Source organism: Osmerus eperlanus, chromosome 9, assembly GCF_963692335.1.
Source record: "Osmerus eperlanus chromosome 9, fOsmEpe2.1, whole genome shotgun sequence".
In the NCBI taxonomy this organism is placed as follows: domain Eukaryota; kingdom Metazoa; phylum Chordata; class Actinopteri; order Osmeriformes; family Osmeridae; genus Osmerus; species Osmerus eperlanus.
The window spans coordinates 16,136,657-16,152,003 of record NC_085026.1 but is presented as its reverse complement, the minus strand read 5'-3'; the positions used below and the strand labels follow the sequence as shown (position 1 = coordinate 16,152,003).

The 15,347-nt window shown below is 44.5% G+C and overlaps 1 protein-coding gene across 1 annotated transcript; it reads right to left on the bottom strand.

Annotated features, from left to right (window-relative positions):
- Nucleotides 1-4,453: 4,453 nt before the first annotated feature.
- Nucleotides 4,454-10,962, bottom strand: LOC134026743 (homeobox protein SIX4-like). The gene is made up of 3 exons (XM_062469675.1): nt 10,059-10,962; nt 7,814-8,508; nt 4,454-6,812 (listed from the first exon to the last, which is right to left on the bottom strand). Exons 1-3 carry the CDS (start codon nt 10,784-10,786, stop codon nt 6,196-6,198), a joined length of 2,040 nt encoding a protein of 679 aa, XP_062325659.1. The 5' UTR covers nt 10,787-10,962; the 3' UTR covers nt 4,454-6,195.
- Nucleotides 10,963-15,347: the final 4,385 nt, after the last annotated feature.

Genomic DNA, 15,347 nt, shown 5'->3' with positions numbered 1-15,347 from the left:
ACAGACAAATTACATTTTGATATAAATTCATGAAGAAAACTTATTTTTAAAATGAAGATGCATATTGCTGTTTAACTAAGAACAAGGAAACGTGATGTCCGAAATGTGTGTAGGCCTAACAAGTTTACATCTAACAATGCATTTTTGTTATTTAAAGGCCACTCGGTATTGAAATACATGAGTTTTATTATAGGGAAATCCAGAACTTTAAGAGTGCCATGCTTAATGTGTCGTTAACACAGTCTTTATAATCTTATAATAACGTTACAATCTATAGAAAGTAAAAACCAGGAAATCATAGAAAGTAAATATTGTGAGCTCTCTCTCCTTCTGCCGCACATTGGGCCTATATGGGGCTCGCTCCGCTCTGTTCTGTAAAGCCCAGTGCTTCAAATGAGCTGTCTGATGAGCCGCTCTCGAGTTTCTCTAATATCTCTACCACATTGCGCCGCGCCTCCTCCTTTAACCCGAGAAGCCAGGGGGATGTGCCCGATCTCAGGTCGTGATTATTTCAAGATGTGGACTCCCCTCCACTCTGCCCCCGGGCAACGATGACGACTGTCGACGTCTCTGCAACTGCACACCGCACTGCTGTGTGGATGGGGAAGGGATAGAGAAAGAAAAAAGCCACACAAATACATCCCGAGAAAGCACTTTATAAAAATGTCACCATATCTTATATCAAACAGTCTGTTTCGTTGTGAGCCTTTTTTCTTAAGGAAAAAGAAAAATGAAAGTCCAAGAAGGCCAGTTCACACAAGTTATAGCAGATGGTTTCTGCTAGGACTAAATCAAAAGTGCTATTTCAGCTGTTGACTGGAACAATGCCTATACTGTTCAATTTGACTGAAAATGTGGAATGTATGCTTTGCAGTCCAGCGGCGTTTCAGGATTTTTGACCTGGTAAATTGAATCAACCAATATCATAATGTTGTTTTTTCAGTTAAAAGATAGCTTGAAATTTCTCACCCATTCAAGAAAACCATATAGTCCGTCTATCATATCAGTGTAGTTTTTAGCGCGTTTTTTATATTGAGTTGGGTTAATGCCTAGAGGGCTGTATGGGCTTTGTATATTAACATTGATTTGAGGCATAATAAGAGAAAAGTTTTTCAGAACCCCCCCCCCCCCCACAAAAAAATGGCCGGTATAGGCCTTCCTTTAGACCCGGCCTGCACATTTTCCTGGACGGGAATTAGGCCACATCACATTTATTAATTTTCCAGAGACAGATCTCTTGAACTTAAGTGACACATTCGTGAAATACACTGAAACGGTTGCTCCACGCATGCACAAAACACAACACAACTGTTGACATGAGTGAGTTAAATGAAATTGGAGCCGCAATTATCAGCTTAACAGAGTTTCCTGTCATGTTGGAAAATTAGACCTTGTACAAGAGCACTGCGGTCACCCCCCATCAAAATCATTATGGCTTATTTTTCTCAGAGGCCCACACCAACACAGACCAACGAGCCTATACTGTAGCATAGCCCATGATCTCTGCCTGAAAAGGCTACTAGACTATCCTATATCCTTTTTTTGCAAAGATTTTGTAGGATAATTTGTTGGATAATATTTTTGGATGATTAGGCGTATTCAAATACTTAGTTCAGAGATAGAACAACGTACACATTTATGACGAAATTATGATTTAGCATTTCAGTTGACGATACAGGTGTTGTCTTAACATAGCCTATTTTTTGTGCCCATTGGCAGGGAGGGGGCGCCAGCTTATTAACAACGTCGAACCGTTGAATAGGATGACTTGATACTCAGTGCTATGCCCATTTATTTCAGTCCTTTTACAAACCGTGGATTTAGATTTTCAATCGAGTAAAAATAAATAAAAAGCTTCATGTTGACTGTATTACAGAATGCAGCATGACTCCTCCCTGATTTTGAAAGTGCAACTTGGAACGTCAAAAATAACTGTCACGGTCTTATGCCACTCAGAAACTAAAACTTCTCAATAGTCTTATCTGCGTTGCTGCTGCTACAAAGTGTTTCGCAGGGAAATACATTTGACCAGTGTGCTGTGGACACGATGTAGCCTCCCAGCTGGTGCGTCTCTCTCACCATATCCCATTTCAGCGGGGAACACACACATACACGCACGCACGCACGCCCACACACACACACACACACACACACACACACACACACACACACACACACCCACACTCACACACACACGCACGCACGCACACACAAACACTCACACGAACACGCACACACAAACACTCACACACACTCACACACACACACGTTATGGCACATTTGGGGCAGGTCCGCAAGAGCACATTTACACCATTATCCAACACATGTTGGACGTTGCCCTATAGTCCAGAATCAGCAATTGAATCTTACAAGGTCCCACCTTTCCGTTCTAAAGTAGATGATGGACTAGACTATGAAGCAGGTAGGGCCTACAGATATTTCTCACGCTCCATATCACCTCATATAGGTAGCCGATACTGAAAAAATATATTCGTATTGCCAAACACTATTAGGTTGGAAATCATCGTGAGAACATGGCGATATATTTGAGATGACGACCGAGGGGCCTATACCAGTCTTTCCGTAGCTAAATTCAAAAAAGGTTTTTATAACAAGAACCATCTGAAAATCGGTTACTTATAGAACCATTTTCAGGTCCGTCAAGTGCTGTACTGATCCCTACATTTTTCTCTCTGACCTGAAAAGGGTATGAGTGACGGTTGGAACCTTACAAAAAGGCACAGACAAAAATTATTCCTTAAAAAAAATATTTTATCATTATTTTGTATTTAAATAGCTTTAGCCTATATGGGACTTTTTAGAGTGTTAATAACCGAAAAGCTATTTAATTTTGAAGGTATATAAACGTAAGCAGCCCATAGACTGGTAGTGGTGGGTCTGGTGGAGCGGTGCAGCTCTTTGCGACCCCTGCCCTCTCATTAGTGGAACGTGGAGCAGAAGAGTACTGCGCTCCCCAGGTCATGTTACATATGGCTTGCAGTCTGCTGCGCCGCATTAAATGTCAGCTTTGAAACCATCCAAAAGATCAGAGGTCACCGTTTTTAATAAGGCCTCAGTTCTGGGGGGTTCCCTGTTTTTACTGCTCGTCCGTCCATGCTTTACAGTGCACGTTTTGAATTGTCGATAAAATGATCCGTTTACAGTATTTGACTTGCTCCTCTTTTTGGTATGGTATTGCACTAAACATAACAACATGGCAAATAGTAACTTTTGAATAATTTCCTCTAAATTCAAAATCCGGTAGTATAAAAGTATAAGTTTGAATCACTTTAAAATGTTTATATAATTATGATACACATATATATTTTTACTCTCCACATACTAAAACAGGACTATGTTGGGTTTAATAGTTTATAACAGGTACTGAATAGCTGCTCTTTTCCTCTCTAATCTACAGGCACAATGAAAAGGTGGAATTTGGAGTTTGCTGTAGCCCCCTCCCCGTGAGACCTGCAGAACATGGGCTCCCGTTGCCAATGGGCCATTGTACTGAGCTCCAACAAAGACGTTTTCACCCTCTTCAATATTACAGGAGGTGTCACCTGATACCTAACAATCAGCTAATCCAATGCCCATGGCGACAAGGTCACCTGTGCACAGGTAACTTTACACCGGTTGCTGCCTCTCTCTCGTTCCTGCCCTCCCTCTTTCTCTCCCCGATCCTCAACTATTGAGTGAGCCGGGACAAACACCTTCTGTTTATTTGGGTCATCGGCAGATCACATAATTCCTCTAACAAGGATACACACAGTACTAAGACAAGGTCTGCAGTCCGGTCCCAGACACTGCAGTGTTCCCAGAAATCCGTCCATCCAACCGTTTGTCCATCTCTTCATCTCATCTACCTCGTTTTATTCTTGCGAGCCTGTAGATGTGAGTCAGAACTGGGCGGAAAATCATAGACAATCCCCCAAAGCTATGAGTGCCATTCAGACCTTCTCTGGACAGAGACCCAGTGCTTGTGAGTGACAGCACTTCAGATTAGTTCTTCCATATGTTGGGTGAGGGAGACAGGGAGGGCTTGCTCAGCGCTGGCCCAGGGAGAAGGCCCTTGGACAGGGCTGTGGGGAACACAGGACCCCCCACCCCTCAGAGCAGTACCTCTGGAAATCTCATTGCTGTTTATTTGAATTACGGGGGCTGAGATGAGAAAAGGAGGGCTAATGAACTCCAGGTTGCCAGGCATGTGCAAACGATCACTACCGGTTTGCAGAGAGCAATTCTCGGCTGGATGGGTTGCTCCATGCTTGTTATTTCCTCATCCTCTTAGTTCGGCTATTTAAGATTTTTTAGAGGTATGTATTCTGTCTAGTAAATAATTCACTTTAGACGCACAGGACTATACACACCAGATATCATAGATATGTCTCCAGATATTATCTCCAGATTAGGTTATATGTGTGCAAAGGAAACATAATACAACAGAGCTGACTTGTATTTTTATAAATATAAACTTTTAATGTGGTATGGAGATTTAGAAAAATACATTCACGTCATTTCAGATTACAAACATACAGTTCAAGCTAAGATATAAAAAAAACTGCAAAAACAATCTCTGTTACCAAATGTCCATGGCTCATTTTTGGTATATGATGTCAGAGCAAATAGAAGAAATGCCCTTGGTAGCATTCTCCTACTGAATGTGGGCTTGGGTTAGGAAGGTTTACAAAGGAGGTGAACATGTATACACTCATTCTTTTCTTTTCGATACATGAGGTTTAGAGATGGGCAAATTGAATATAGAGTAAATCTCTGTCGCATTTGCCTAATCTGTTGTGAAGATCTCAAAATATATTTCTTTACCCATGACCACGAAAACGTAAGGGACATTTCTCCTGACAGAAAAGGTGGAGTAGCCTTCATCAAAGGACCTGTGATGTCACTGTCTCCACATCAGTCAAAAAAGGTGTGACAGCACTTCTGCAGTCACAGTCTTTGTTACTAAGAACGTTCAAAATGAAAAGGCACAGGTGACCGTGATCTTTTTTTCGAATAAAGGACACAGCCGAAGTCTTCCTCTGTACACGAGCAGCACTCCAGTGAGGATGAGATGCTCGGCTCTGCTTCGACAGGGTCTCCTGCTGTGTCCATACAGACACTAACCGCTGCTACGCTGACATGTGCTTGCATTTAACTCAGTAGAAAAATACAATTTGATTTGGAGAAACACTTTAAAATGGGAAGATTGATGGGATAAAGCAGTGGCAATTAGATTAGAAATTTCCATGAAATGCAGCAGTTTATGAGAGATACTAGGTCTATTACACTGCTTTTGAGTATTTTCTTCAGCACCTGTTAAAGCTTGAAATTGGTTTATTAATACCTAACGAGTGGCGCTGTGTTTGATGAGGTTTGCTCTGTCATTCTCACATTCCAAGATGAGTACAGTATTCTCTGGTAGTGTTGGGACCTTGGTAGTGCAAATCCGGACGCGGGTCAACACATTCTGACATTCTACAGTGTAGGGCAGAAAGGCACATTCGTTTTGAGTCACTCAGCCTACTTGATACAATACACATCGTGAAAGCCAGGATGATGATACAGAGAAGGTTTGGAAAGAGTTCCAAGGATTGTAGGTGCTTGTTGGAGAGCGTACTTGCATAATTCCATGACTACCGCACACAGCTTTATTTGTATGCAGTTGTGCAGTGCAGCTGAAGTGGTTTTTTAGTGAACATTTCCACATAGCTCTCACCCTTCCCCCCTACCAAATGACCTTTTTGGTTTGACCCAGATGACGCATTTAGTTTGGAGGAACATCCTGGTCACATGACTTGACATTCCAACACCTGCCTCAGTGGATCAAATCCTCTCAACAGGAAGTAGCAGGTGTTGTCTATATAAAATGCACACATAAAACATGGTTTAAAAGCATGCAAATGACCTCTGCAATATGAAAATAAGAGTTGGTTCTTACATCTGTTAGATGTTAAGGAAAGATTAAGGGGCTTTAAAAAACAAGATGTGTATGAATTCATGTTACCAGTCTTGGGGTGGGGTAAAGGGGGTTATGTCTGAGTGCACTGTAAAGTAACCGAACGCAACATTAGCAAATAACTTAACATTTATAGGAAATGAATGGTAAAAAAAAAAACACACACACGAAAGTAAAAAGATTCACCACATCACTGTTTGAGCAGATACGAGTGCTTATGTAGGGTCATAGGTCACAGGTTAAAGGTCAGCCATGTCCTCATCCATCTGCACTGTCTGTAATTTGGCCAGCTCTTTCTCCTCCGTGGGCTCCATCTCCCCACACATGACCCGCCCCATGTGGTTCCCCCCGGCCTGGCCCGTGCCGTCTCCCTTGTCCTCCGACACCTCCATGTAGCTGCTGTTCATGCCGGAGCCCAGTAGGTGCGTGGAAGCCTGTTGGTTGTGGCCCCTGATGTACTCAGTGGGATGCAGGTGGAGGCCGGCTGGGTCTGTGTGGGCCATGAGTGGGGTGCTGACAGTCAGAGTGGTGTAGACCTCAGGGTCCGCTCTGGACGAGCTGACCGTGGAGACATCAGTGGTGGGGGGCGTCCCTCTGCTGGAGGGGATCTCCTCGGAGCCAGAGGTGTAGCTGAGCTGGCCAATGGAGTCCAGGTGAAGCCCATGGTGGTAGGAGTACACTCCACCTCCACCCTCCAGGGGCTCCTTCTTGATGGAGGTCTGACCCGTGGTGCCCATGTAGAGCACTGTGCTGGGGTGCAGGGGGGTCAAGGTCATTTTGTCCTGATGCTGTGTCTGCTGCTGGTAGGAGTCCTCGTTGGAGGAGCTAACCGCTATGTTGTTCATTTGGAGGGTACCTGGGGTAAACACAGAACAGGTCAGCACATGGCTTTTTTGAATTTCTTGATCTACAAACGTGGTTTTGTGTCGTCTCGTGGTCGGCCCATCCGTTCATCCTCTGTGGCGTTTTCAAAAACTCTGGTCTCATTCGGACTTTACTATGTTTTGACTGGAATCGACTTGAAACCTCTGCTGTATCTCTCACACACTTCATAGTTCTCAGAGTTGACCCTGAGAGCCTCGGGAGAGCAGAGGTTTGATGTAGAGCCTGCTACGGCCAATAGGAAGGTGTTTTTCTCTTTTGTTGCCGTGGCATGGATTGTCTGCCTTATGTCAAACTACTAACTACTAGCTACTAAAGTACCATAACGACTTCTTCCTTGTTAGTGCATATTTGGGGCCATGTGATTGTCTGAAACGTGTTCCCCTCCTCTCTCCCCTGGATAACTAGAGAGTGTGTAATGATGATGAGTGATGATGACTTCAGAACGTGCTCTGGAGTTTGAGGACCACCAAACCCCCCCCCCCCCCGTTAAATGTGTGTGTGTGTCTGAGAGAGACAGATACAGAAAGAAAGAAAGAAAGAAAGAAAGCAAGAGAGACCCTCCTTCAACATTGTGTTTAGTAACAATCTTCTGGGCTCAAACCCAGAGTCAGTCATGTTAAATCTAAACTCATCTCAATCATATTAAGTGTACTGGAGTCTGGATGACTAACCTTCTGCCTACTCATACATTATTAAGAAGGGGAAATGGGGTTGTTGTCATGATATCATGTAGGCTTGTAGTATAGGATTGGACGGAGAATATATTTTGTTTGTATTGAATTGTTAGGTATAAAATATAGAAACTGAATCAGTGATGGACATAAAATGACATAAAATGAAGTTCAATAAAACAAAAATGAATGTGAAAATCGAATGTGCTCCTAAAATAGTCCTGAAAGAATTAAAGTAATAAAGGGGCCAAAACAAGCTTGGACAAAGCAGTATATCGACTTCAAGGTGTTGTGAACCCACCTTGTGAAAGAGCAGAGGAGGATCCAGTGGAGAGCTGCAGGGAGGGCAGGCCCACCGTGCTGTTAAGAAGCGCGGAGCCGTCGCTGTCAGCGACCCCACCGGGAACCTGAACCAGGCTGTAACCTCCCAGCTGCAGAGCCCCCGAGGAGGAGCTGAACGTCAAGACTGAGGAACCCCCGTTCTGGGCCCCCATGCTGTGCACCCCCTCCAGCTTCACCTCCGACCCGTTCACACAGTCTGGGTAGGAGGCGTACTGCAGGCCCGAGTCCACGCCAGACCCTCCCAGACCCTTCTCCTGGGCTGCCTGCATCTGCATGTCCACACCAGAGCCCCCCAGCTGCACCCCTCCAGAGGGCCGCAGCGGATTGAAGGCCAGGGGCTGGACACCAAGATTCAGCCCGTTGAAGAGGATGTTGCTGGGGGCCTGGAGGTAAGACGAGCCGCCGTTGTGGAACACGGTGGAGTTGTTGCTCGTCACCAGGTTCCCGTTGAAGAGCACCCCGGTGCTGGATCCAGGGGGCATCTTGATGTCTCCTATTTGTTGGATGATGACCCCACTGTCCAGAGAGCTGGTTTGAAGGGGGAGGCCTCCATGGGAGATGGTTCCGTCAGAGGAGTTTGAGAGGGGCCTGGGAGAGAGCTCCTCCTGCCCTTTGCTAGACTCATCCTCGGTGCTGTGGTTGCCATCAGATTCACTAGAGGGAACGATTGGGAAAGAAAGACAAAGTGAGAAATGGTTTCAAAGAAAACTGTTTGGAGTGTGGAGGATATTTGACTGGAGGTCTTTGGTGGAGACCTACAATTGTGTAGCACATTTTATAGCATTCAAATTGTATTGAGTCCAAAGCTGTTTCGCATTAATTTCAATAATTATTCACTAACAAGTGAACAGCTTTTGCTTGCATTCATAGATTATTTCAAACATAATACTTCTGAAAGAACTTGATTCGATAATTTACTATGATTATTAATTTTCCGTTTTTGAAATAGCCAACTGTTATGCGGTTTCACCAATGGTCTAAAAGGAACATTTGTTCCTAAAATAATTCTTCTTCAACCATAACGTCAACCATTCAACTACCAGCCAAGACAGGCGTACCATTTGGCGCTATAAATATCGGGGTGACAAATGCCAACGGTCTCAGCGTGACAACACAAATGGTCAAAGACTTTTATTTGTAACGAGTTCCGTGACTATGTGCTTTTTAACTAAACTGACCGGTTATACTATGTCAAAATGGGGGGTTAAGTTTATATTGCAGCAATATTTCACGAGAAAACGAAACAGCTGCCCCTCCTTCAAAAATAGAAAAGAAGTCTGTTCCTGAAATAAAGTTCGTTTAACTTCCAGATATTTCAGTTTAAGCCCATTGTCCTCAAAGTAGACTACTTAGATTAAACGAGGGACAAGTCATGACAATGAATTGCAAAAGTCCTTTAATGCGTAGCAATTCCTGACATCATCTTTCACGAGTGTGTGTGTGTGTGTGTGAGTGTGTGTTAGTGTATGTGTGTAAAGGAGAGAGAGAGACAGACATAAAGAAAGAGAGAGAGAGGTCACCTCCACCAGGTGCGCGCGTGCTTTGTTCACAGAGAAGACAACATAAAAGAAGAATATCAGTCTGGGGGTGGGGGATTACCAAATGAAAAGCTCAAAGGAAGCTTTCCCGATTCCCCTTGCCTCAAGAGAAAAAGTAAATACGCAAATGATTTAGCCTATGTGCTGTGGTAAAACAAAAACAAAAAAAGTGGGTTCAGTGACACAGTGAAGTCTAAATATTTATGGGAATTCCAAGTAAATAAAAGACATATAATCAAGAACTAATTAAAAAATAGAAACCAATTTAAATAAGCTTAGGATTTTTGGAAGAGTCATTTTTGTTGCTTTTGGTCTCATGCCCTAGCTACACTAGTCGTGTGAAACCCGATCTGAATGACAACCGCCTCATATTTCAAAACATTAGTAGCGTGCTTTTACGCACACTTAGTTTCGTAATTAAGCTAAGATAATAATTAACGCTGTCAAGCTACGCAAAAAGTGAGCTGTGTGCAATAATAAGAGGACGGGTAACAGCAGAAGGTGTCAGTATAGGCACTAAGCTATGTTTACGCCGTTCCTTTGCAAGCCTTATTTGTTCAAACAACTTCAGATTTGCTTAATATAAATGCAGACAATCAGTCTATACTTGAGCTATTTAGTAATGCGGGAGTATTTTGTTATGTGATCGGCCCTTTTCTTTCTCACCTTTTCGATTGTGCTTCGGAAGGATTTCTGTCCCTCTGTCTTCTGTTTTTGAACCAGTTGCTAACTTGGGTCAAAGAGAGTCCTGTGATCTTAGCGAGGTTCCTTTTCTCAGCAGGAGAAGGGTACCTGTTCTGCTTGTACAAATCCTTCAACGCGTTTCGAGACCTCTCTTTGAAACAGTAAACTGTCTCTTCCCCGTCCCAGATAGTCCGAGGGAGAGGGTATTTTCTCCGCAGGCGATACTTATCCACTGCGCCCAGGGGTCTCCCCCGCGCTTTCTCTGCCTCGGTGTACCGTGCCTTGTACCACAGGTCTTGCAACGACGAGTGATTTGACGGGCTGAAGCTGTGGTTTTCCAAAATACTGTAGAGCTCCTGGTACCGAGCCTGGTGAAAAGCAACAAGGGCTTGGGCTTTCAGGATGCTTTCGTTGCCGCGTAGTAAGTCACTTTGCGGTAAGGACCATAGAAACCTGGCCAGCCGGTCCACATTGCCTCCCTGCTGCAGTGCCTCACAGACGCACGCTACTTGCTCCGGCGAAAATGCCAGCGAGGAAGTCGCGCTCACTAGAAGTTCAGTGTGGACCGCATCAGTGTTCGAAGTGGCGCGCTCCATAGACAACTCCGCGGTATCCAGCGCCAGAAGCTTGATGCACTCTCGCTTGTCCGTCTTCACATTTTCCTTCTTGATGTCATTTGCTGTTGTGACTTCTACTAGGGAAGAAGACATTTTTCAAGCCTTCCTGGTAAGTCACTCCTCCCTGGTTTCGGCAAGCCTTTAGCCGATCAGGTTACCTCCTCGCCATGCAAACGCGATCGAATATCTGACAGCAGCTGTAAGTGGATAGCTCTCCCCTTTCGTTCCAACGTGACTTTTACTCTGCGGGAACTGTAGCAAGAAGGGGCATTGGGGTCTAACTGCAGGAAAGCAACGCGATTGGTTGAAACTGGCTCGGCCAGGGAGGAGCGATGGCGCTTCAGAGAGGATTGTTTGGTTTCGAGCTGTCAGTCAAATATGACGCACTGTATTTTAAAGGCTCACCTGTGCAAGGTGAATGTGTTGACTTTATCAAAGAGGGATATTCTTGTTGTGAACCTTTAAAATCAGCATATGATATGGTCAGTTTCTTGGGTTTGAAAGCAGATGATGGGAGATGAAGTACACACATAACATCCAACGTTCTTTTAATTTATATCATGTAATCAATTATCAGTACATCTCGAAACAACCTGATTAAGATTTATTTTTATATCTAGCCCCCCCAGTAAAAACGTAAGTGTTTCTATTTGTGATGAGAAGGATTACAGTATTTCTTCAGCTACTTATTAGACTATCTTACCTCTGATAAGACTAACTACTAATTACAACTAAATGTAGCCTATTAAATTAATGAGACCGTTTAGGAACCGTCAGAGCAAAACAGCACCAACATAACACATTTAATTAATAGCCTTGCATTTTTATATTTATTCCTGTAATTTACAGCAACTTCAGCATTATGTAGGCTACTGCTGCCCACAGTGTTCTCTCTTTTTCTTTGCCGAAAATTATATTTGTGTTCGTTACTTCTAACATGTGGCATGTCCGTTGTACCATACTGAATTAGCTGAATCATCCAAGTCATCATAACATGTTGTTCAGGTCCGTTTGGTGCGTAAGTGGAACGATTAACTAGGAACTGTTCTTATGACTCACGTGCTCCCCCGGAGCACATTAAAGTGACTCGGTTTACTTTCTGCGAACAGTGAAGGAAATCCTTGTTGTTGTCTGTTTACTTAAGTATTGTGTTTTGTTGAAAGAAATGGATGACCAAGGGTGTCCAAGATGCAAGACAACAAAATACAGAAACCCGTCCCTGAAACTGATGGTGAACGTTTGTGGACACACATTGTGAGTAGATGCAAAAGCATCATTTAAGTAAAGTTAGCTCGTTAGCGTTAGCTAGCTGTATCAGTGCCTAAGTCATTAATGAGGTCTACCTAAGTTCTGGATGAAAATACGTTAATATAGTTGTAGGACTGCGATGTAATTTAATACGTGCCAATCTGTTGATTACGCCGCTGTAGAAGTATACATTTGATTATGTTTAGTAAGCGATCAATTACAGTAACTGTTAATGGTGAATTAATTAGACATTTTGAAAAGCATGAGTTTCCTTTGGGACATGTTGTATATCCCTAAACAGTGGCTTGTCTCAGGGAACCAGATAAAAAAAAGATTTCATATGAATAGGCTACATTCTATGAACCAGAATGTCAAAACTCAAGCCTAACCTGACTTGATGTCTAGCTAGTAAATAAACCATTCATCCAAATTTAACCTCTAACCTACTTTTTAATCAATGATTTGTGGGAGAAGAAGATAAGGTTACAGAGATGTTTTTAATACATATCCCTATATTTCTGTGTAAAGAATTCCTCAAATATGCCTTTTGAAACTTTAGGGATGAAGAACTGATGAATTAACTGGTTGACATTGAATGGTGAATTTGTGAATGTCCTTGGATATGCAAATGTAGCTATATTGTTGACTGTACAATGTATGGACCTGCCCCTGGGTTCTCCTTGTGGGGTGTCACAGAACTACTTTCCGTTCATGAGCCTCATGCAGTAACCGTGGAGTGAAAATGCAGGAATATGTCTGTCTGACCCTGTATGTTTATTGACCGAGCCATCAGGAAGTGGCCAAGCTTCGTCATCAGGTCAGCAGTCAGCACACTCATAACTCATAGCTTCTGTCTGGACTCTGCCGAGGGTCACATGGGGAGAAAATTGAAATGATTTGGCGATGAAGCAATTTAGAGGGACGTCCTTGCTTAGGTCACCTTGTGGGGGGAGCGGAGAAGGGGGGGGGCGGAGAAGGGGGGGCTTCTCCTGAGCCAGTTTACCACGTAGCCTGATCTAGGAAACTGCAAGCTCCACACACGCACACACACTACTGTTGAGTGTCACTATTTACTGCACGTTAGTTATAACGCACTAAATGGCGAAATGGGATTTCGCCTGTCAATTTTTTGGGTGAAAAACCGTTCATTCTGTTTATGGTTTGCATCCCTCCTGAGAGGATGAGTGTTTCTACTTTTTTTTTTTTTCCTGACTCTACCTGAGTTTTGTGAACGGACTTTTCTGCCCCTATCAGTCTGTGACCTGTGTGACAGTCAGACCGCTCGGCAAGGTCTCTGCTCTGGCGGAGAGTCCTGCTGACAGCTGACAACGCTGGAAGGCCGTTCCAGTTTTGGCTGTCCTGTGGGTGGCAATATGGCGGCCCTCCACCTCTCTTCTGCCACATCTAAATTTATACACCACGATGTACATTTAATGTCCCTGGTGCCAGAACTGCTCCCCCCCCTCCTTTCGTAATTTATGACTTGCGCACAATGACGCAGGGCCAATGTGCTTTGGTATTAGATGGCTGGCGTTGGGCATGTTGATGAAGGGCTGCCACCAGGACAGGGTGGCCACAGCTGCATGGAGACGGGCTCTGCTAGTGGGGGCTGCTTCTGTGTGAAGATCACCTACCTTGTCCAATAACCGAAGATCACCTACCATGTCCAATAACCTGTTCTAGTTTTGATGAGGTTTGGGCTTGTTCTCGTGAATGAGCAGACTCGCCTCGGAAGCCTCTCTTAGAACCTTGTGTTTTCTATTTTTTTTTTTTTGCCGGCTGTGGTATTAGGTGTCATGGCAGAGAAGCGGAGTCACAGCAGGTTAGCAGAGGGATGGCCTGGTGCTGTCCACACAAAGCAGGCTGTTGTGTGGACCCAGGCGCTGCTGTGGGAGACCCCAGCATGAAGAGGGCTTCCTGGACAGGTGATCCAGCCCCTATAGCTGCATTGTTTGTACCTTTTCTTGAATAGGTACAGAGAAATGGAGGCAGTGTTACTGGCCCTTAGGGAAGAGTGTGTATGCGTGTGTGAGAGAGAGTATGTGTGTGTGTGTGTGTGTGTGTTAGGGATGGGGGGTGGGGTCTCTGCTGAGCCAGGCCTGTTTACCTCCCCCCTGACCTGCTGACAGCTGCAGATGGGAGAGATAAGAGCCAGGAGCAGCGAGCAGGACAGGTGAGATAGAGGGAGAGGACGCTGGAGAGGGAGGGAGGGAGGGAGGGAGGGAGGGAGAAAAGGAGAGAGGTATGGATGGATGGAGAGAGGGGGAGGGGGAGGAAGGAGGGAGGGAGGGAGAAAAGGAGGGAGGGAGTTGCTACTCTCGCTCAACAATTTCTACTCTGCCACAGCGACAACAACAGACCCTGGAGAGGGTCTGATAGTGCAAACTATCAGTGTGTGACGTTGAATCGACACATATGGTGCCCCCCCCCCCACACACACACACACCACTTTCATGTAACAATTAAAGGACTGTCCCACGTAACGTACGCCAGGGTGGAAAGATGGCAAGTTCACTCCGAAAGTCTCCTCCCTCCAATCCTTATGGGTTGGGCTCTAGAATTACACAGGATTTCCCTTGTGGACGGTCTGTTGTGTGGTCCATTTATGGGGCAAGGGGGCAAACTGCACCCCACTCCTGGCCCTGTGTTGATGAATGGCTTCTTTGTGGGCCTGTGGAAACAAGCAGAAGCCCTCCTTCCACCTCCATATGGCGCGGCCTATACATCTCCCATAGCCTGGGGCCACAGTGAACATCTGCCCCTACCGAGGTGGACTTGAGCGGGGTGTCTCATTGCTCCCAGTGACCAACTGTGCGGCTTAGTCTTGTCTTTTTTTGTGTTTTTTGTTGCTGCTAAATGTAGATGTTTGTTAGGCAGCCATAAGGTATGCTTTTATTCATCATTTTTTTGGCCGGTTTGGCTAGTTTGCCCCAAATCTGATAGGCTGTGCATAAACAGGTAAAGGCCATGGCTCTGCAGTTTCCTCCCTAATGGTCTTTTTGTTTTGAATTCTGCTGAGGGGGTGAAAACGTCTGCTTGATGTTCCTTTCATTAGAGATCTAATGGACTCGTCTCTGGAGGCGCTTGTGACAGCAGTGCAGTCTTCACCCTCTTCTTTGACTTTGGAAACTATGATTAAAAAAAAATCCCCCCCAAATCATCCAGATGGTTTAAAAAAAAAAAAAAAAAAAAAAAAAAAAGATCCAGTCTGTTTCCCAGTGTCCCAACATGGCTCTTATTGTTGGTGCTTTAAGATAGTGACAACATTTGGAAACCAGATGTTCTCCTTCCTCCTGAAGGTGGGCAAGAGCAGGAAGCCCGCTGAAGGTGAATTCCTGTGGAATAAAGCTCCACAGAGACTTAATTAAAAGGCCGGACTGTGCAAACGTTTATCCTGCCCCTCCAC